General features: G+C 39.6%; 1 protein-coding gene across 1 annotated transcript; it reads right to left on the bottom strand.

Annotated features, from left to right (window-relative positions):
• Positions 1 to 749: 749 nt before the first annotated feature.
• On the bottom strand, positions 750 to 17,669 carry LOC310662096 (vomeronasal type-2 receptor 26-like; the record flags this gene model as incomplete). The annotated part of the gene is made up of 8 exons (XM_083408865.1): positions 17,409 to 17,669; positions 14,665 to 14,752; positions 7,734 to 7,837; positions 6,288 to 6,465; positions 4,759 to 5,613; positions 4,168 to 4,395; positions 3,504 to 3,630; positions 750 to 1,654 (listed from the first exon to the last, which is right to left on the bottom strand). The coding sequence occupies exons 1-8, from the start codon at positions 17,528 to 17,530 to the stop codon at positions 750 to 752; spliced, it is 2,607 nt and encodes an 868-aa protein (XP_083264991.1). The 5' UTR covers positions 17,531 to 17,669.
• Positions 17,670 to 22,668: the final 4,999 nt, after the last annotated feature.

Genomic DNA, 22,668 nt, shown 5'->3' with positions numbered 1-22,668 from the left:
GGTAGAACTTCCAGAAGACCACCTTCCTCACAGGAACAGGTCTAAGTGCTGTGGACTCACAACTCAGAGCTGTGAGCACCGCAAATCACTCCACCAAGAAGACAGTCGTTGTACAGCAGAGTACAGCAGAGCATAAATCACTCGGACGACAGCGCTGAAGAATATCTTCTTTTATTCACTAACAGCTACTGTACTATACAAACTATATACAAATGGAGATGCTAGAGTGCACTGAGCGCTACAGCTGCTTTCTGCAGCGACCTTATCTACACAGAGATAACGTTCAGTCTTTCTGACACACTGACTGGCTGACTAACTGACCGACTCTCTCACAGACCGACTCACTCACTGACTGACTCTTTGATGTGGTGCTGGAGCAGAATATGTAGAGATCAGAACACGCCTCCTCCTCTCTGCAGAATCACAGGCTGCTCAGGAGATTCTTGGATATGGGAGGGGTGAAATCTCCTCAAAAACTACTACAAAACTACATAAAACTACTACAAAACTACATAAAACATTCCAAAACACCTAAAAACTCTAAAACCCCATTTTAAAATACACTATACTACACTACACTACAGATGTTTGCTCAAGTAAGTAGACATTAGCAATTTCTTGCAAAATCCCTCACACCAGAATTTCAAATGAACTACATACACAAGCAGAAAAAAACAAAATATGCATTCATGTTCTTTTACTTTTTTCTGCTGATTAGTATTTCCCTGGTGTTCAGCATTCATATGCACTCATGTTCTTATTTTGCCGATTAGTTGTTCTCTGGTGTTAAGGTCAGGTCTGAATATAATAATGTAGCATTTAGGGGAAAAGATACAACCCAGTAATCCAGCACCAGAAGACAAGATGGAAAAGATCTCCACAGCTACCATATATTTTCCTTTGGTGCTCAGATAGGTGGGAACAAAGGACAACCAAACACTACAAAACACCAGCAAGCTGAAAGTGATAAATTTGGCCTCATTGAAACTATCAGGTAACTTCCTGGCAAGGAAAGCCAAGATGAAGCTGACAATGGCCAGCAAACCCATATAGACTAAGACACCATAAAACATGGCCACTGAACCCTCATTACATTCAAGTATGATTTCCCCATGCAGTGAGTGCATATCCTTATCTGGGAATGGAGGGGATGTACTTAACCAAAGAGTACCTATGCAAGCCTGAATAAAGGAGCAGGAAAGGACAATAGCATTTGCCAGCCTTTTCCCTATCCATTTCCTCATCCTGGATCCTGGTTTGGTTGCCATGAATGCCAGAAGCACAGTAATGGTTTTTGCCAAAACACTGGAAAGGGCCACAGAAAAGAGGACGCTAAAAGTGATTTGTCGGAGAAGGCAGGTGACCTTTCCAGGCTGACCAATGAAGAGAAACGAGCAGAGGAAACAAAGCAGGAGGGAGATGAGGAGGATGTAGGTGAGAGTCTGATTGTTGGCTTTGACTATGGGGGTGTTATTGTGCTTCATAAAAGTCCTAAGCACGAATGTTGTGATCAGAGAGAAAGAAATAGTCAAGATAACTAAAACGAGCCCTAAATCTTCTTCATAAGAGAGGTAGCTTGGGACCTTGGGAATGCATTGGGTTTGGCCACTGTTGGGATACTCATCTTCTGCACATTTCACACAGGTATCCATATCTGAAATAAAGGAAGAGCTGTTAAAAAGATTCTGACATTGATCAATATATAGCTAAAACATTTGCTCTGAAGGCAGCCCTGTTTAGGGAAGTTTTTAAGGTTTGATGTTCAGACATTGATCAATATATAGCTGAAGCATTGGTTCTTAACTTTTTGGGGGTCACAGACCTCTTTTAGATTCTTATGATGCACACCCTCCTCTGAAATAAATGCTAATATAAAGAGATAAACAGAAAAGTTTGCATTCAATTTATTCAATTGCTTGGGAATCCCCCCCCCCCATAGAGAAAATGTAAAAACAATCTTAAGAATGTTTGATGTTCTTCATGCAACAGTAAAATATTGGGTGGTTCTGCTATACTGACAATTTATTCTGTTCTTTCTTTGAAGTCTTAATCCTAGAAACTGTATTGCAAGATTCTCAAAGTGGCGAAAAAATAATGGTGAGATTATCCTGAAAATGTAGGTGATATTATCGTCTGGCTACGTAAAATAAACTTCAAGGCTGGGATTCCACAAGTGCAGGCTTTTCAGTGCTGCTGAGGAACAAATGTTCCACAATGAGTTCTCACATCCAATATTGGATATGCCAAAAGCAGAAATATCCTATATTACGCATTTACTAAAATAATTTATAACCCGCTCTTCATCGAAATTAAATTATAAAAATCAATTAAATGAAATAATATTAAAAGCAAATGGTCCACAAGGAAACATTTATTCTGTATACCCTATTGTGACTGGAAAAATATTGGAAAGACTGTCAGTGGCTGTGGAACTACCTGGCAAAGGATCTTGATATCAACCCTGTGAGGTTGCTTAGACTGAGAGGTAGTGATGGACACAAATTCACTCGGTCCCAAACTCTTTGAAACTCTTAACAATTAATAGTAAGTTCTTTTCTTGTTTGTTTAAAATTTTGCATTGCAAACTACCTCCATGTGCATTCAAGGGATTACACTTTATGTTGTGTTGCGTGTCGAGGTCCCCAATCCACCCCCCAAATAACTCACAACAGACACGTAATTTTTGTTTAAGATTTTTGGCATGATTTTGGCCACAACTTTATTCAAATACAAACTGTGAGTGATTGTTAAGGCATTGGTTAAGACTATCTGTCCCCCCGCCTGGGGACAGAACTGACTTCCGGGCACCACCGAAAGACAGTGCAGGTTGAAAGCAAGTCGGGGAGGCATTGGAGCTGAGTCACAGACCCTCAACTCTCACCCGCCTGCTCCCCGAAGGCTTGCCGGCCCTAGTCCCATTCCAGGGATTGGACGAAAAGAGCCCCAGGATTCCTTTAATGGAATTCCCTTTCTGCAGCAACCATGGAGGGGCAGGCACAGCCTACCCTAACCCCTCCTCCACCAGATTTATAACCAATGCCTAACCGCAACCTTACAAGTTGTGACGATTTGCTACGCAGTAGGCAAAAACCAAATGGCCCAGCCAATCAGCCAGATGGACAAAATTCCTACCAAATTTCTACCAAAATTCCTACCAGGCCCCTGCCCCAATGGCAGACGACCCCATGACAGGCATAGCAAGGTCAACGCAACAACCCCTTACTCTGGGGCGGGTGGGTGGGTGATCCGTTGCACACAGCAAAAGAGAAAGTACAAGGCTGCGTGCAGAGTATTTAAACAATTTACCCCTCCCACCAAAATTGCAACATAACTTTTACCCCAGCAACCCAGTGAACCAATCACTGCCCCAGGCCATCTTTAGAGACCCTGCCTGGTAACAGAGGGGTGGCTCAGCAGACCCCACCACAACACGTGCTCTCCCTGAAGGAGAACACGCTTTATGGAAATGCAAATAATATAGTTGTGCCCGCTATTCCTCCCACCTTTATACTGAGAAATCATTCCTTCTGGACAGGGAGCACAATCATAGCAGCAAAATTTCTCTCCTTCCTTCTTTTTCCTGCTGTAGCCAGGATAGCAGTAGTCATTGCACACAGAAAGGGGAAGCACCTGTACAGAAACATTAAAGAGAGAATAGTAATGAGTGCCTAATAGATCACACAAAAAAGCAGGTTGGAAGAAAAAGGAAATCCTCAAGTGAGAGCAGGGAGGGTTCACCTTTATTTGTGTTGTCTAGTTAAGAATTACTTTGTATGTTTCTTTTTCTGTTCCTCTTTTTACTTTTGTTTTTATGGGCTAGAATGTGTCCTTGAAATTTTATATTGCCTCATCAATGCGTCTACGTAGAGGTGTATGTTTGGTAGTGTATTTAGAAACCAATATAGCTCCTTAAATATGGAAATATCTATTAAAATGTAAAGGGTCTATTAAAGACCTAGCCCTTTAACCAGAAACCAATTCATGAAATAAGAAATTTATTTATTTACTGGAGGAGAGGAAAGATAGAGCATATAATAGGAATCCACCAAAATTAGAACTGCAATATAATGTTGTTTTCAAAAAGGTTCATGAAATAATAAAATAAATGCCTGAAAGCCTTTGAAAATTTTGAGTCAAAACATCAAATGCTTCAGAGCAATGTCTTACCTGATTAAAAACTTTATGCCACACAATTTGATCATCATTTATGCTTAACTGTTTTCCTAAAGGTGCCTGAGAGTCCAGACTTCCAACTTTGACCCTAAATAATGAACCATTCGGAGAAATAATCCAGTTTGTTACATCAAAACCTATAATTAATTCTCCATAATCATCAAAACACACTGAATCCCCAGCACTATTGTTGAACAACATGGTCCTTAGAACGTGATGGACCTAGATAGAAAGAAAGTATCAGCAAAGAGAGGACTGTTTCAAAACTCTTCAACAATGTATGTGGTGACTTCATTCATTGGGCAGTCATTCTTGTTCTTGAATTGGAAACCTTATATGATTATCTGATATTTCTAATGATCATTGCTCTCCATAAGTTCCAAGTTGGTGGTTGACTATGAGTTGAAATAACAATATTTTGTCACGGGACCAATAATATTTATCATAATGGATTTCCAAAAGGGGAAAATCCCCTGAAAGGAAATGAAAACCCCCACAGTAATAAGAATTGTATCATGAACAATTAGAATTAATTGTGTTTCCTGAAGAAAACATAGTGTTTTTAAAAAGTTCAGTTGTAATTACCTGCCATGGTTGCACATTCTGAAAAAACAGTTCCTGTCTTTCTCCCAACTTTCTATATTTGGAACTGGATTTGTAAATGGCTTGCAAAGCATGAGCCACAGCATAGACAGCATTGTAGACATTGTAGCTGTGGCCAGTCATTTCCATTTCAAACAAGGTCCCAGGAAGACTCTCTAGCTTCTCTTCTCCAGAGCAGTATTTAATTTCCTGATGCTGCCCATTAGACATTTGTAATGAACAGTTGAATGCCTGTTCCCAAAAGTCCTGGATAAAACCATCTCCGTGGGCCAATGAAGGTCTTAGCATCTGAAGGAAATTTTGAAATCCCAAGGGCTGATTTGAGTGAACTGTGAAGGATATGGAACCATGGAAGGTTTGTAAATCCCAAATCTTCTGAATAGAGTGTGATGCAAAATCCCAGTGGGATGTAATAATCCACACTTTACCCAGAGGGGGCAAGTCCACCAAGGGTGCTAGAAACAACATCACTCTTAGAACTTGAAAGGATGGAGGTTCCCCATATACAAAAAATACATTGGCCTTTCTTTCAAAGACAATATAAGCATCCATGTGCTTAAAAAACCAGTCTAGCATCTCATCCATATAACTCCATTTTGGTATGTTTACTATGAATTCATAACAGATGCCTTTCTGGGTAAGCATTGGTACTATTGTTTGTAAAAACCTATTCCCTTTGTCATCATCCACGGCAAAAAGCCCAACCCAGGTCCATCTGAAATGCTGAAGTAACTGCACAATTCCTTTGTGCTGCTGGGCTTCATTGGGAACCATCTGGTACAAGAATGGGAATAGCATTTTTGCACTTTGTACTGGTAAAAATGATCCATAAGTGAGCTGTAATAAAATCCAGGAATATTTCTCAGACAGATTACAAAACAATAGTAAATCAATGCTGCTGTGGGTCCTATAGGACATGTAGTTCAATATCCTTTTGAAGACACGAATCACAGTTTCTGAAATAAATGGATGTTTCATTTGTCCTATCATTGAAGTATTTAAAGTGATGACACTTAAACAAGTACCACCGTTGCAGCAGTACAAAAGAAATCTTTGGACTTTTCTGTTTGAAATGTTTGTAATATTTCACCTTGAACTCATTTTCAAGAGACAGATTTCTTTCATCCTTTCCTATATGATGTGTTTTTTCCATACTTCTGGCCATATTCACTCACCTCCTCTTAACCCATTCTGAAAGGAGTGCATTATTATTGAAATCTGCCAATTAGAACTGGACACAGTAGTCAATATGAGGTCTTCCTAGTGCAAAAGGAAGCGGAATTGAAATTATTGGAGCCTTGGAAACTGTGGGTTTTATGCAGATAAACCCAAATGAATGGGCTAAAAGAAGTCATGTTGAATAATTTCAGTGTTTCTGCTCTAAATATGATTAGCATTGGATCCAATTCCTTGATTCTTTTAATTCGGCCTAAACTTGAATTAATCTGTTTACAGGCACATCCCGAAGCTAACATATATCTAATGTTCATACCCCTATGCACATAGATTACCTGTGGAGTCTTGTAAATTGCTGAAATGGTGGCCACATTGGCAGAGATTCCAGAGAGGCATCCTCCAACAATAGCTATCAGTTTGTTCTGATTTTGACACTTGAAGTTAGGAGAAAATATTTGCTGTTTTGAAAGCAGGCTTAGAGTGGCCTTATAGGTCATCCTAGCAGAGTAGTAGCTATTGAGAATGTGGAATCCCAGAGAAATGTTTGGTAAGATGTTGGGGTTTTCATTTATCTCTTTTACAGCAAAGGCTAAGGCCAGGGTGTGCTGGTAGTTCTTAGGCATTGAACTGTAATGTAGGTTACAGCTATTTAATAAATCAACAGTGACAGAAGCAATAAAACAAATTTGTATTCTTCATTTGTCATCTGCATCTGTTCAAGACTATATTAAACACCCACCACCAAATTTGAGGACACTCACAACTGGTAACAAATTCCTTAGTAATCAAATTTATTATGCCCCTTAACATATTTTGCCATATACATAAAGGATTTCATATCAGTTTAAACGATATATATATTGGTTTGGTAGCTATATATTTTGCTTAATTATCAATATATATATATAGTGCTTATTAGCATGTAAAGAACAACATATTTTAATCAAAAAGATTTTATTACTTATATTATATGTGAAATACACCATAAGTTGATGTTATATCTAGTAATTAATATTGGCTCATTTATTATCTGGATATATTAGTGCTACTCGAGATCATCTATGATTAGGCGAGGAAAAGAGAAAATTACAAGTAGAGTGTAGAATCACAACAATTAAAATATTCTATATACATTTGAAAACCATACCACGGTTACTTAGGGCCAATTAAAAAAACCCTTTAAAAACCCACAAACCCCTATAATATTTTATCTGTTCACATTTACATTTATTTCAAAGCGCTGCAATGAACCTATCACACACAAAGTCTCCTTAGACAGTGAGGTATGAATTTTTCCTATGTAATCTGGGAGTCAGCTAGATAAATTATAGCCTAAAATCAGCTGGAACAATTAAACAACAACTGTTTCTAAAATATAATAATGTGAGATGAAAGCACAATATGATTAAATAAGTCATGTGTGGGACAGAGATGGAGGTGAAGGATGAAGGATCAAAAGTCTTGAAAAATAAGAATCAATGTGGCCAGCAATAGAGAAGGACATATTCCTTGATGAGGTAATTCTGTAGAGGAAAACAGAAATGCACCAGATTCATTCATTTCACTTACACTTGTTAGGGAAAGCTTATTATTTCCTTGTGCTTAGCAATGTTATCTAGAAGATAACGTACATATTAACAACTCCAAGCATGGCCAGCATATCATTTGTTCACACCCACAATACATAAATGCAGTATTCTTTAAATATGTGTTCCTGGTAATTAGGGCCTGAACATATTACAAAAAAGTGAGGGGAGAGGAGGAGGGAGATGGTGTCTTACATAGGTTCATGAGTCACAATATGTGTAGGCTGCTCCAAGAGAGAAAGTAAATCATAGAGGTAGAAGACTTGAGAAACAATCCCACCAATAACAAGGTCCCCTGGCTGGAAAAATTCATGAGGAATAGAGAGTAGATCATCACGAATGCTGCAATTAATAAAATGTGACTTGCATACAGTATGACACAACAGGAGGAGCAGCAACACCATCACCGTCATGATCCTGTTGGCAAAACCACCCATCTAAATGGCAGTTTTGAATGCCGCAGTTGCTACAGCCTTAAATGATAATGCTCTGGCTGGGTGGATCTACAACTTGGTCTGTTATGGAATGTGGGTGCCAGTACCCTTTTTTTTTCTAGTTCAGGGTTTCTAAAATTGCTGTTTGTGGACCACCAGTGGTGTGCATGCTTCGTTCAGGCTGTCCACAGCATGTCTGTAACAAACAACTGTAATTTGAATTCTATAGAATTCAAGCTGCAATACAATAAAATATAGGATTCAAATTAAAAGAAGTGGCCCATGGTGGGGGCATGACTACTGTTCTAGTTATATTGTTCCTCGGTTTTTTTCTCTTTGAGCTGGATCAAGAATAAGTTAGTTGAATGTGACCCCCACTGATATAAGTGGGAGTCATACAGTCTAGATCCAGATCTTTATCCCCTCACTTTACTTTGAGTGATTTTTTTCTTTTGTTTTCTTTTGTTTTAGTTCTAAAGAAGAAGAATCAGCTTGTGGAAATCTATCCTAACATATAAATGAGAGATTATCTAACAGAAAAATGACATAGCCCTGCCTCTACCTAGATCTAATTCTGAAGAATACAAGTGTTTTATAGTTCTTCTTCAGATACTTGTTTTTGATCTTGCTAGCATGTGTAGATTGTCCACTGCATAAACCTGCAATTCTGACAGTTCTAATTATCATTTCCCCAATGTGCCATCGACTTCCGACGTTGTATCATGAATAACAAAATTGGTAGAAGTCCTCCCCCTCTTTGTCAGACACTTTTGCCCCTTATGGGATAAAAAGTAGCTAGTATTATGTAGATTCAGATCTGTCCAGTTCATCCATGATCATTCATATTTGGCATAAATTGAAAACCCAGTCTGGGGGAAGTGAGAGTCACAACTTGTCATGTTGATGGTTACATTTCTATCAACAGATTATTCCCCAATATTGTTTGCCCCACATATTTTTACTGATAGTTAATTTAAGTAAGATTCTTTATCATTGCAGTACTGATAAAGTTCATGATTTTAACATAAGGCAGGTGTATGTTTTCTGGACAAAGAGGCTGATACTCTAAATGTTGTGCATTGTATGTATCAGGGAGTAGGTTCCATAATATGAATTTAAGGACCCTGGAAATATATTTTTCATGTCTTTTAACTCAGTCCAGTGACTAGCAAAGGATCTGCTACATTTTCAGCCAAGCTTGTTTATCAGCTTTTCTGCCAGTGATCCTTTATTCTGCTCCCTATGGGCAGGAAAGGTCCACAGAAGTTATATTACAGGAATTTAATTTTGAGGTTGCCAATTCACAGATCACAGTATCTAGGCTACTGGAATAGTCGTATCCAGTTTGCCAGATGAAGAAGGTTTAAGGTGCTCCTTACTGCTTACATCACTTGGGCTTCCCATTAAAGAGAAGGATCCACAACATCCCTAGACTTTGTACCTGTTCCTTCAAAGGGAGTACAACTCCATTCAAAACAGGTAAATCTCCCAATCTCTAAACTTGGGAACTGATAAACCCCTGTGCCTCTGCCCTACCAGGATTTAACTTCTGATATTTGGCCTTCAGTCAGCCCACCACTGCAGCCAGATACCATTTTGTGTTGTGACTGGCAACTGCTGACTCTGATGTAACAGTGGAATAGAGCTGAGTTCCAGTAACATACTCATGACTCCTTTCCACATACACCTTCTCCCTCCCAACCTTACTTAGCATTCCCTGATTGGGGGAAGAATGCAAAACTGGCACTAGAGAATTGTAAAGTATCCTGCCCCAGCTCCACATTTAAGAGGATGGCTACTATCACCCTGTGCTCCAGCATATAGTCAACACTGTAGTGACTACAGTGTTTATTTAATAAATTATTTATTTAATATATTTTTAGTCTTTTAAAAATTCTTGGTTTACAAAAGTATGAGCAGTGTCTCTCTCTCTTTTCTTTTCCAAGTAACATTTTTACAGATCAGTTTCATTTGTTGAGACCTTAGTGTTACATTAGGAAGAAAAGGGGGAAACAGGTGGAGGGGGGGGAAGGTGAGTGGGTGTGGGGTCAGGTGGCAAGGCTTCTATTTTACTTAATATATGTGTGGGGTTTTGTGTCAGCGTCGCTTGTGCAGGTTCTCTGCTATTCGCTTGTGTTCCTTTGGTGGTGAGAGAGGTTGGGCTTGGCCTGGGGTATGGTTTTTTGTTTGTGATTGGCTATGGTGAGCTTTGTTTTCATGTGTGAGGGGTAGGTGGGTGTTGTTCACTTGCTTCGCCCCTGGGAGATGGTGCAACCCCAGACCTGTGAGTTTCCTTCTAGCCAGGCCTAACTCTCTCCTTAAGTGCTCTTACAGTTACAGTCATACCTCATGTCATGGACACTTCAGGTTATGTCTTTTCAGGTTGTGTCCCGTGGTGACCCGGAAGTACCAGAAAGGGTTACTTCTGGGTTTCGCCACTCAAGCACTAATCACACTTTTTGCATGCGCACAAGCACCAAATTGCACCGCACACCTGCGCAGATACAGCACTTCAGGTTGTGCTCTTTTCAGTTTTCAAATGGGCCTCCAGAATGGATCCTGTTTGCAACCAGAAGTACCACTTCACTGCAGCCTTCATCTCCTCCCTCCTCAGCATAATTTCCATTACTCATCCACTCGGTGCCCCCACCTTTATCCCTCTTTTTGTTTGGTCAGTATCCACTTCAGATCCTCTCATGCCTTCTCCTGGCTGGTCTCTTCCCCTCTTGCCTGCACAGCATTCCTCAATCCTGAGTATCATTGTATCTCCCAGCTACTTCTTTAAATCTCCCAACTAAAAAAGGTGTTGGTTTTCATAATCCACCACACCACTTCTAGGTTGCCAGGCTTGGTGTTTGTGTAATCGTCTTTTCTATCAACTCCCTGAATCCTCCATGGCTACTCTTCCCCTTCACATGGCAGGGAGGAGAGGGAAGGAACCAAGGTGAACCATTCTAATTGATATAGAGTCCTGTTCTGGCTCATTATTTCTACATCCCTTATAGTCTTTAGAATCTCTTTCCTCTCCCGGGTATAACTTCTGTTTTCCAATTTTGCGCTAGCAAAATTCTTGCGGCTGTAGTGGCATATAAGAATAGTATCTTATCTTCTTTTTTAATTTCTTTACCCATCATTCCTAACAGAAAGGCTTCAGGCTTTTTGGGAAAGGTATATTTGAGAATTTTTTTTAAGTTCATTGTAAATCATTTCCCAAAAGCCCTTCACCTTACTGCATGCCCACCACATGTGGTAGAGGTCTCCCTCTGCCTCTCCACATTTCCAACATTTCTTATTTTTCAGCCTATAGATTTTGGCTAACTTCACTGGTGTATGGTACCATCTATATATCATTTTCCATAGATTTTCCTTTAGTACCGTACACGCCGTAAACTTCATATTGGTGTTCCACAATTCCAGCCACTTCTCAAACTCAATATTATACCCAATATCCACTGCCCATTTAGTCATAGCCTCCTTTACCTCCTCGTCTTTTGTATACCACTCCAGTAAAATATCATATATCTTTGCCAATATTTTATTTTTACCTTCTATGATTTCTATACTAAATTTGGATTTTTTTATCTTCAAACCCTAGGTTCTTTTTATCTTCTTTCAACAAATCATTTACCTGGTGGTATTGTATCCACCCAGTAAATGAATTTTTTATCTCTTCATATGGTCTGAGTTTGATGCCTTGATCAGTTTTCCGTATAAGTTCTTCATAGGTGGCATTCTTCCCTTCCATATTTGTTTTTTTAACCGTTAGGACCTCTGTTGGCGAGATCCACCAAGGTGTCTTCCTTTCCAGCAAATTTTTGTTTCTCTCCCATGCTTGAAATATAGGTCCTCTGAAAACATGGGAATTACTCCAATTACTCCAAACAATTCTTTCCAGAAAATCCTCAGAACACTACTGAAAAAAGCCTTTCCATGCCCTCTGGCAGTCCCTAAAGGAAAAACAAGGTTGTGCTATTCTGGGCACCATAAAGGGGACTTTACTACGCGAATTATATAAATCTTCACTGCAATTTATATAAACCTTCACTGAGGATGATTTTGCTGAATGTTAGAAACTGAATTTAACACACACACACATCCCACATAGGGTCAGGATTTCCCAGAGATCTTTAGCAGTCTTTACCAAAAAAGGATTGTCTTTACCAAAAAAGTCAAGGGAAATTTTTCCAGAAATATGAAGTTGATTATACTACGCTAAGAAAATGTAGAAGGAAGAAAACACATGACTCAGGAATCTTTGGAAGTTACTATATTTAGCTTCTCCCAGTTCCTTCAGTATAAATCACTATTTTAAATATATTGATTGCTATGGTATATTTCAATCATTGGTATTCAGATGAAATTGATTTACCTTGTATTTTAATTACATGTGCTATATTGTATAATAGGCTTTGCACTGGTAAACCATTTAAAAGTGTTTTGATCCACAAGCAATTTAAATGCTTGGGACCCTCAGACTGAGGAATCCTATGAGTTGATAATTGTGTCTCATTCGAGGTAGGATTACAGTCAACGGTTAAATAGGAAATTCTCCATTCAAATGCAGGAGATGTCAGCAAACTAAAGTGAGAACCAAATTGAAATGAAATATTTCTGGCCAAACAATGCATACAAGAATTTAAGCAAGAACCCATAACCGAATTCTTATGACATCCCTACCACCAGAATTTCCAATGAACTACTTACACAACCAGAAGGAAGCCATATGTAAGCATGTTCTTTTACCTTTTTTTGCTGATTAGTTGTTCCCTGGTGTTAAGCTCAGGTCTGAAAATAATAATGTAGCATTTAGGGGAAAAGATGCAACCCAGTAATCCAGCACCAGAGGACAAGATGGAAAAGATCTCCACAGCTACCATATATTTTCCTTTGGTGCTCAGATAGGTGGGAACAAAGGACAACCAAACACTACAAAACACCAGCAAGCTGAAAGTGATAAATTTGGCCTCGTTGAAGCTGTCAGGTAACTTCCTGGCCAGGAAAGCCAAGATGAAGCTGACAAGGGCCAGCAAACCCATATAGACTAAGACAGCATAAAACATGGCCACTGAACCCTCATTACACTCTAGTATGATTTCCCCATGCAGTGAGTGCATATCCGTATCTGGGAATGGAGGGGATGTACTTAACCAAAGAGTACCTATGCAAGCCTGAATAAAGGAGCAGGAAAGGACAATAGAATTTGCCAGCCTTTTCCCTATCCATTTCCTCATCCTGGATCCCGGTTTGGTTGCCATGAATGCCAGAAGGACAGTAATGGTTTTTGCCAAAACACTGGAAAGGGCCACAGAAAAGATGATGCTAAAAGTGATTTGTCGGAGAAGGCAGGTCACCTTTCCAGGCTGTCCAATGAAGAGAAAGGAGCAGAGGAAACAAAGCAGGAGGGAGATGAGGAGGATGTAGGTGAGAGTCCGATTGTTGGCTTTGACTATGGGAGTGTTATTGTGCTTCATAAAAGTCCCAAGCACGAATGTTGTGATCAGAGAGAAAGAAATAGTCAAGATAACTAAGATGAGCCCTAAATCTTCTTCATAAGAGAGGTAGCTTGGGACCTTGGGAATGCATTGGGTGTGGTCATGGTTGGGATACTCATCTTCTGGACATTTCACACAGGCATCCATATCTGAAATGAAGGAAGAGCTGTTAAAAAGATTCTGACATTGATCAATATATAGCTAAAACATTTGTTCTGAAGGCAGCCCTGTTTAGGGAAGTTTTTAAAGTTTGATGTTTTATTGTGTTTTTAATATTCTGTTTGGAGCCATCCAGAGTGGCTGGACAGATGTTCCCTGATTGATGCGGTATAGGTATATCATCATCATCATCATCATCATAACTTTGTCAGGGTCACCATCCTCAGAGAAAAAAATCACATCAATGCATAAACAGAAAAGTTTGCATTCAATTTATTTAATTGCTTCAGAACCTCCCCCCCATGGACAGAATCTAAAAACCATCTTCACAACGTTACATGTTGTTTCATGCTACAGTTAAATGTTAAGTTGTTCTGCTATGCTGTCAGTTTATTCTGTTCTTTGTTCGAAGTATTAATCCTATAAGTGGTATCCTATAAGCGGTATTATCAAAGTGGAGAAATTAAATTTCAAGGCTGGGATTCCACTAGTGCAGGCTTTTCAATGCTGCCGTGGAACAAATGCTCCACAATGAGTTCTCACATTCAGTATTGGATATTGAAAGCAGAAATGTCCTATATTATGTATTTATTTAAATAGTTAATAACCTGCTCTTTATTGTAATAAGATTATAAAAATCAATTAAATTAAACAATATTAAAAGCAGAGTATATTGTTGAAATGCCAGATGGAAAAAGGTTCTTTTGGCTACCATATTGGGACTGGAGAAATCAAGAAAAAACTTTCAGTGGCTGTGGAACTACCTGGCAAGGGATCTTCACACCAACCCTGTGAGAGTGCTTGGACTGAGAGATAATGACGAACACAAATTCACTTGGTCCCACACTCTTTGAAACTCTTAAAAATTAATTGTTAGGGGTTTTTTTGGTTTTTGGTTTACAATTTTGCATTGCAAACTACCTCCATATGCATTCAAGGGGTACACTTTCTGTTGTGTTATGGAAATGTGAATAAGATAATTCTGTCAGTTATTCCTCCCACCTTTATACTTAGAGATCATCCCTTCTGGACATGAAGCACAATCATAACAGCAAAATTTCTCTCCTTCCTTCTTTTTCCTGCTGTAGCCAGGATAGCAGTAGTCATTGCACACAGAAAGGGGAAGCACCTGTATAGAATCATTATAGAGAGTTTAGTAATGAGAGCATAAGATATCACAAACAAAAGCAGGTTGGGATTATTATTATTATTATTATTATTATTATTATTATTATTATTATTATTTATACCCCTCCCATCTGACTGGGTTTCCCCAGCCACTCTGGTCGGCTTCCAACAAAATATTTTAAATACAATAAAACACCAAAAATTAAAAAATTCCCTTCAGATGTCTTCAAAAAATCAGATAGTTGTTTATTTACTTGACATCTGATGGGAGGGTGTTCCACAGGGCGGGCACCACTATTGAGAAGGCCCTCTGCCTGGTTCCCTGTAACTTTGCTTCTCGCAGTGGGGTAACCACCAGCAGGCCTTTGGCACTGGACATCACTTTCCAGGCTGAACAATGGGGGTGGAGATGCTCCTTCAGGTATACTGGGCTGAGGCTGTTTAGGGCTTTAAAGGTCAGCACCAACACTTCGAATTGTGCTTGGAAACGTACCGGGAGCCAATGTAGGTCTTGGTGTTATGTGGTCTCGGCAGCCACTTCCAGTCACCAGTCTAGCTGCTGCATTCTGGGTTAGTTGCAGTTTCTGGGTCACCTTCAAAGGTAGCCCCATGTAGAGCATGTTGCAGTAGTCCAAGTGGGAGATAATTAGAGCATGCACCACTCTGGCTAGACAGTCCACAGGCAGGTAGGATCTCAGCCTGCATACCAGATGGAGCTGGTAGACAGCTGCCCTGGAAACAGAATTGACCTGTGCCTCCATGGACAGCTGTGAGTCCAAAATGACTCCCAGGCTGTGCACCTGCTCCTTCAGGGTCACAGCCACCTCATTCAGGACCAGGGATTCCTCCATACCAGCCCTCCCCCTCTCTCCTAAAAATAGTTCTTCTATCTTGTTAGGATAGATCTGTTAGCCACCATCCATCCTCCAACCACCTCCAGACACAGGACATTCACCACCTTCACTGGTTCCAGTTTAAAAGAGAGGTAGAGCTGGATATCATCCACATACTGATGAACACCCAGCCCAAACCCCCTGATGATCTCTCCCAGCAGCTTCATATAGATGTTAAAAAGCTTGGGGGAGAGGACAGAACCCCGAGGCACCCCACAATTGAGAGCCCAGGGGTCTGAACACTCATCCCCCAACACCATGTTCTGGAAACAGCCCAGGAGGAAGGAGCGGAATCACTGTATAACAGTGCCCACAGCTCCCAGCCCCTCTGGATGCTCCAGAAGGATGTTATGGTTGACGGTATCAAAAGCCGCTGAGAGAGCCATCAAAACTAGGAAACAGCTTTCACCTTTGTCCCTAGCTCACCAGAGATCATTGACCAGAGCGACCAAGACAGTTTCAGTCCAATGATGAGGCCTGAATCCTGATTGGAAGGAATCCAAATGGTCTGCATCCTCCAGGCATGCCTGGAGTTGTTCAAAAACCACCTGCGCAATAAACTTGCCCAAGAATGGAAGATTTGAAACTGGAAGAAAGAAAGAAAGAAAGAAAGAAAGAAAGAAAGAAAGAAAGAAAGAAAGAAAAGCTCCCAAGTTAGAGCAGGAAGGGTTCACTTCTATCTGTTTTCTCTAGTTAAGATTTAAGTGTGGAGAGGACTTTGTATGTTTTTCTCTCTCTCTTCCTATTTCTTGCTTTTGTTTTATTTTCTAGAATGAGTCTTGAACTCATCACTGCCTCTGCAAAGAGATGTATGTTTGGTAGTGTACGTAGAAGCCTATACTTTTTAAATAGGTGGATAAATCTCCCTTAAATATGGAAATATCTATTAAAATGTAAAGGGTCCATTAAAGATAATACCTAGCTCCCTATCCCAAAACCAATCCTTAAAATAAGTAATTTATTTATTTATTGGAGGAGAGGAAAGATAAAGCATATAATAGGAATCCAACAAAATTAGAACTGGAATATAATGTAGTTTTCAAAAAGGTTCATGAAATAATAAAAGATCCTCTGGGATTTTAGGAAAATTAAAGTTGGAAAGTAGTTAGATGCCTTTGAAGCATTTGAAAATTTTGAGTCAAAATATCAAATGTCACAGTGCTGTTTCTCACCTGATTAAATACTTTATGCCACACAATTTTATCATCATTTATGCTTAACTCTTTTCCTAAAGGTGCCTGAGGGTCCAGTCTTCCAACTTTGACCCTAAACAATGAGCCATTCGAGGAAATAATCCAGTTTGTTACATCAAAATCTGTAACTAACTCTCCATTATAATCAAAACACACTGAATCCCCAGCACTATTGTTGAACATCATGGTTCTTAGAAAATGATGGACCTAGATGGAAAGAAAGTATCAACAAAGTTAAGACTGTTTCAAAGCTCTTCAATAATGTATGTGGTAATTTCATCCATTGGACAATCCTTTTTTGTTCTTGAATTGGAAACCTTATATGATTATTTGATATTTCAAATGATCATTACTTTCCATAAGCTCTAAGGTGGTGGGTGACTTTGAATTGAAATAACAATATTTTATCAAGGGACCACTAATATTTATCAAAATGGATTTCCAAAAGGGGAAAAAACACTGAAAGGAAATGAAAACCACCACAGAAAGAGGAATTGTATCATGCAGACGTAAATTTCCCCATGTTTCTTGATGAAAACATAGACTTTTTAAAATGTTCAGTTGTAATTACCTGCCATGGTTGCACATTCTGAAGAAACAGTTTCTGTTGTTCTCCCAACTTCCTACCTTTGGAACTGGATTTGTAAACAGCTTGCAAAGCATGAGCCACAGCATAGACAGCATTGTAGACATTGTAGCTGTGGCCAGTCATTTCCATTTCAAACAAGGTCCCAGGAAGACTCTCCACCTTCTCTCCTCCAGAACAGTATTTCCTTTCCTGATGCTGCCCATTAGACATTTCTAATGAACAACTGAAGGCCTGTTCCCAAAAGTCCTGGATAAAATCGTCTCCTTGGGACCATGAAGGTCTTAGCATCTGAAGGAAATTTTGGAATCCCAATGGCTGATTTGAATGAACCGTGATGGATATGGAACCATGGAAGGTTTGTAAATCCCAAATCTTCTGAATAGAGTGTGATGCAAAATCCCAGTGGGATGTAATAATCCACACTTTACCTAGAGGGGGCAAGTCCACCATGGGTGCTAGAAACAACATCATTATTAGAACTTGAAAGGATGAAGGTTCCCCATATGCATAGAATACATTGGCTTTTTTTTCAAACACAATGAGATATGTATCCATGTTCCTTAAAAACCAGTCTAGCATCTCATCCATATAACTCCATTTTGGTATGTTTACTATAAAGTCATAACAGATGCCGTACTGGGATAACATTGGCACTATTGTCTGTAAAAACCTATTCCCTTTGTCATCATCTGCAGCAAAAAGCCCAACCCAGGTCCATCTGAAATGCTGAAGTAACTGCACAATTCCTTTGTGCTGCTGGGCTTCATTGGGGACCATCTGGTACAAGAATGGGAAAAGCATTTTTGCACTTTGTACTGGTAAAAATGATCCATAAGTGAGCTGTAATAGAATCCATGAATATTTCTCAGACAGATTACAAGAGAATAGTAAATCATTACTTTGGAATTGGTCCTGTAGGTCATCTAGTTCAATATCCTTTTGAAAACACGAATCACAGTTTCTGCAACAAATGGCTGTTTCATTTGTTTTATAATTGAAGAATGTTTAGTCCGAATTTTGAACCCTAAACAAGTACTACGTTTGCAGCAATAGAAGATTTTTCCTCTTCGATGTGGCAACTGCTTAAGTCTTTGAAGTGTGTTGTAATGTTGCACCTTGGACTCATTTTCAAGAGACTGAACATACCAATTTCTTTCAACCTTTCCTTATATGATATGTTTTCCATACCCCAATGTCTCTATGAAGGCCACGTCCCATACTGACCCTGTTTAAGCTGCCTGTCTAAATAGTTTATTTGTACCGTGATGATGCCTAAGCCTGCTAGAGGTGGAAATAGTTGTGTGTTCTCTGGGTGTAAAAACTGCTTGCTCTTGTGTTTCTGGAATATAATGGAATGTTCAAAGGTAAGAGTCACATCTCTTGATCCCTGCAATCTTTTGCCTCTGTTCCCGCACCCCTGACATTAACCCCTAGAAGTTTCCATAAAGTGAAAAAGTGTTCCTGCCCACCCCCTGCCCATGATCCAAAAGACTGCAGACACATTTTCCTTTAATCATGATGGTGTACCACTATTGTAAAAATAAATCCATACCCCTATGCACACAGTTTACCTGTGGTGTCTTGTGGATTGCTGAAATGATGGCCACGTTGGCAGAGATTTCAGAGATGCATCCTCCAACAACAGCTACCAAATTGTTCTGATTCTGACACTTGAAGTTAGGATAAAATCTTTGCTGTTTAGAAAGCAGACTTAGAGTGGCCTTATACGTCATCCTAGCAGTGTAGTAGCTATTAAGAATGTGGATTCCCAGAGAAATGTTTGGTAAGATGTTGGGGTTTTCATTTATCTCTTTTACAGCAAAGGCTAAGGCCAGGATGTGCTGGTAGTTCTTGGGCACTGAACTGTAATGTAAGTTACAGCTATTTCATAAATCAACAGTGACAGAAGCAATAAAAGCACATTTGAATTATTCATTTGTCATCTGTATCTGTTCAAGACTACAGTGAAGAAAACATACCTCAAAGTATAATGGGGGTGGGGGAATATCTCAAGTGAAGAACTAAATGCTCAAAGTGATTTGGGGTTATGCTTTTTATTAATAAACTGAGGAAAAGGGGGAAATGACATGGTGTCTTACATAGGTTCTCCAATCATATTCTGTGTAGGCTGTTCCAGGAAAGAAAGCGCATTATACAAGAAGAAAACTTGAGAAACAATCCCACCAATCACAAGGTCCCCTGCCTGGTAGAATTCATGAGGAATAGGAAGAGGATCATCACGTATGCTGCAGTTAATGAAATGTGACTTGCATACAGTATGACACAACAGTATAAGCAGCAACACCATCACTGTCATGATCCTGTTGGCAAAATGACCCCACCAAATCTCAGTTCCCATGGTACCCTCTATATGTTGCATTGCATTTGCTACAGCGTCAGTCAAATCGTAGATAATCCTCTGGTTGCACTGATTTACAACGTGGCTCGTTATGGAATTTGGGTGCCAATACCCTTGTGTTCTAGTTCAGGGCTTCTCAAATTGTTGTTTGTGGACCACCAGTGGTCTGCTTGCTTAGTTCAGGCTGTCCGCAGCATGTCTGTAAAGAGCAATTAGAATTCTATAGAATTCATGCTGTGATGCAATAAAATACAGGATTCAAAATAAAAGAAGCAATAGCATACCATTTAAAATTACACAGCCTGCAAAGTGGTCTGCAAAGAACCTCAACAATTTTTATGTTCTCCATGGCAGGACCACTGTCCTATTTAATATTGTTTATATGTTCTCTGTGGGAGCTGGATAAATTAGTGGAATGTGACTCCCACTGATATCAGTGAGTCTCATATAGATCCAAGTCTTTATCTTCTCACTTTATTTTGTATGGGTTTTTTTTTGGTTTTTTTAGAAAAAAGGAATAAATCAGCTTGTGGAAATATATCCACTTATATCCATATAAGTGAGAGATTTTTTAACAGAAGAGTGACAGAGCCCTGCCTCTACCTAGATCTAATTCTGAAGAATACAACTGTTTTATAGCTTTTCTTCAGACACTTGCTAACATGCACTGAATGTCAATTGCATAAACCAGTAATTTTGACAGGTATGATTATCATTCCCCAGTGTGTTATTGACATGATGTTCTATCATGCATAACAAAACTGATAGAATATTTCCTCCCCATTCTTCTTTTTTGCATCATTCTTCTTCTTCTTCTTCTTCTTCTTCTTCTTCTTCTTCTTCTTCTTCTTCTTCTTCTTATTATTATTTTGCTAGAGGGATAATAAGTAGGGATAATAAGTAGCTAGTCTTGTACAGCTGGTAGATCCATATCTGACCAGTACTAGGTTCAGCTTCATACATGGGTCATTTCTATTTGGGATAACTGGAAAGCCATGTCTAGGGAAAGGGAGAGTCACAACTTGTTGTCTTGATGGATATAGTTCTCTCAACAGATCATTCCCAAATATTGTTTGCCCCATTTAATTTTACTGATAGTTAATTTAATTAGTAAGATTCTTTATCAATGCAGTACTTAAAATGTTCATAATTTTAGCATAATGCCAGTTGGTGGTATCTGTTTCCTGGCCGAAGTGGCTGGGAGTAGGTTGCGTAATATGAATTTCAGGGCCCTGCAAAAATATGTTTCATGTCTTTTGACTCAGGCTAGTGACGAGCAGAGGCTCTGCTGCATTTTAAGCCAAGCTTGTTTATCAGATTTGCTGCCTATGATCCTTTGCTCTGCTCCCTGCGGGCAGGGAAGGTCCACAGAAGTTATATTACAGGAATTTAATTTTGAGGTTGCCAATGCATAGATCACAGTATCTAGGCTACTGGAATAGTTATATCCAGTTTGCCTGATGAAGAAGGTTTAATGTGCTCCTTGCTGCTTACATCACTTGGGCTTTCCATTACAGAGATGGATCCACAACACCCCCAGACTTTGTACTTGTTCCTTCAAAAGGAGTACAACCCCCTCAGAACAGGTAAATCTCCCAATCTCTAGACTTGGGAACTGATAAACCACTGTGCCTCTGCCCTACCAGGTTTTAACTTCTGATATTTGGCCTTCAGTCAGCCCACCACTGCAGCCAGGTACCTTTTTGGGGTCTGACTGGCAACTGCTGACTCTGATGTAACAGTGGAATAGAGCTGAATTCCAGCAACACACTGATGATTCCTTTCCACATATGTCTTCTCCCTCTCAACCTTACTTAGCACCCCCTAACTGGTGGAAGCTTACAAAACTGGCACTGGATATTTGTAAAGTATTTGTGTAACCACCCACCCCCACCCAGAATTTTAGACTACAGTTCTGTGCTCTAGCATATAGCCAACATACGAATGACAACAGCGTTTGTTGCTGTTCCCTTGCCTCACCACTGGGAGAAGGTGAAAACCCAGACCTGTTGAGTTCTCTCCTCACAGATCAACTTATTTATCCTTCAAGGCAGGCCTAACTCTCTCTCTTTGTGTTCTTACAGTTACTTCACTGCAACCATCTTCTCCTCTCTCATTGGCATAACTTCTATTACCTACCCTCTCTTTTGCCCCCACCTTTCTCCCTCTTTTTGTTTGGTCAATATCCAAGTCAGATCCTCTTATGCCTTCTCCTGGCTGGTCTATTCCTCCTGTCTCTGGACAGCATTCCTCAACCTTGAGTGTCATTTTATCTCCCAGCTGCATTTTTATCTCCCAACTAAAAAAAATTTGGTTCTCATAATCGACCACTGCAACTCCAAGTTGCCAGGCTTGGTGTTTGTGTGTTCTTCCTCTTTAGAAACTCCTTGAATCCACAATGGCTACTGTCCCCCTTCACATATCAGGGAGGAGAGGGAAGAAACCAACAAGAACCATTCCAGTTGATATAGAGTCCTGCTCTGGTACATTATTTTTACATACCTTGCAGTCTTTGGGGTCTTTCCTCTCTGAATTACTTCAAACAACTCTCCTCAGAACTCTACTCAAAGAAAGCCCCTCCACCTCATATGGCAGAAAAGACAAATGGGACTGTGCTCTGAAACCCCCAAAGTGAATTTTGAGTAGTGCTTATATTATAGGAACGGTCATTGAATTATTATCTGAATTGAAGTAAGTGAGGGTTATTTTACTGATAGATAAAATCTCCATTTCATGATTTTTATTATTTTAAAATTCACTTTTGGTTGTGCATTTCCCAGAGCTCTTCCCAGAGCTTTTAAATTAGTTTTGTACTTTTAAATCATCCATGAAAAAGCAGCACCTTTTAATTTCAAGGGGGGGGGGGAGACAATACCCGAATAT

The sequence above is a fragment of the Podarcis tiliguerta genome (genome assembly GCF_965153285.1).
Source record: "Podarcis tiliguerta genome assembly, chromosome: 13".
NCBI classification, from domain to species: Eukaryota; Metazoa; Chordata; class Lepidosauria; order Squamata; family Lacertidae; genus Podarcis; species Podarcis tiliguerta.
This window is presented reverse-complemented; position numbering and strand designations above follow the sequence as displayed.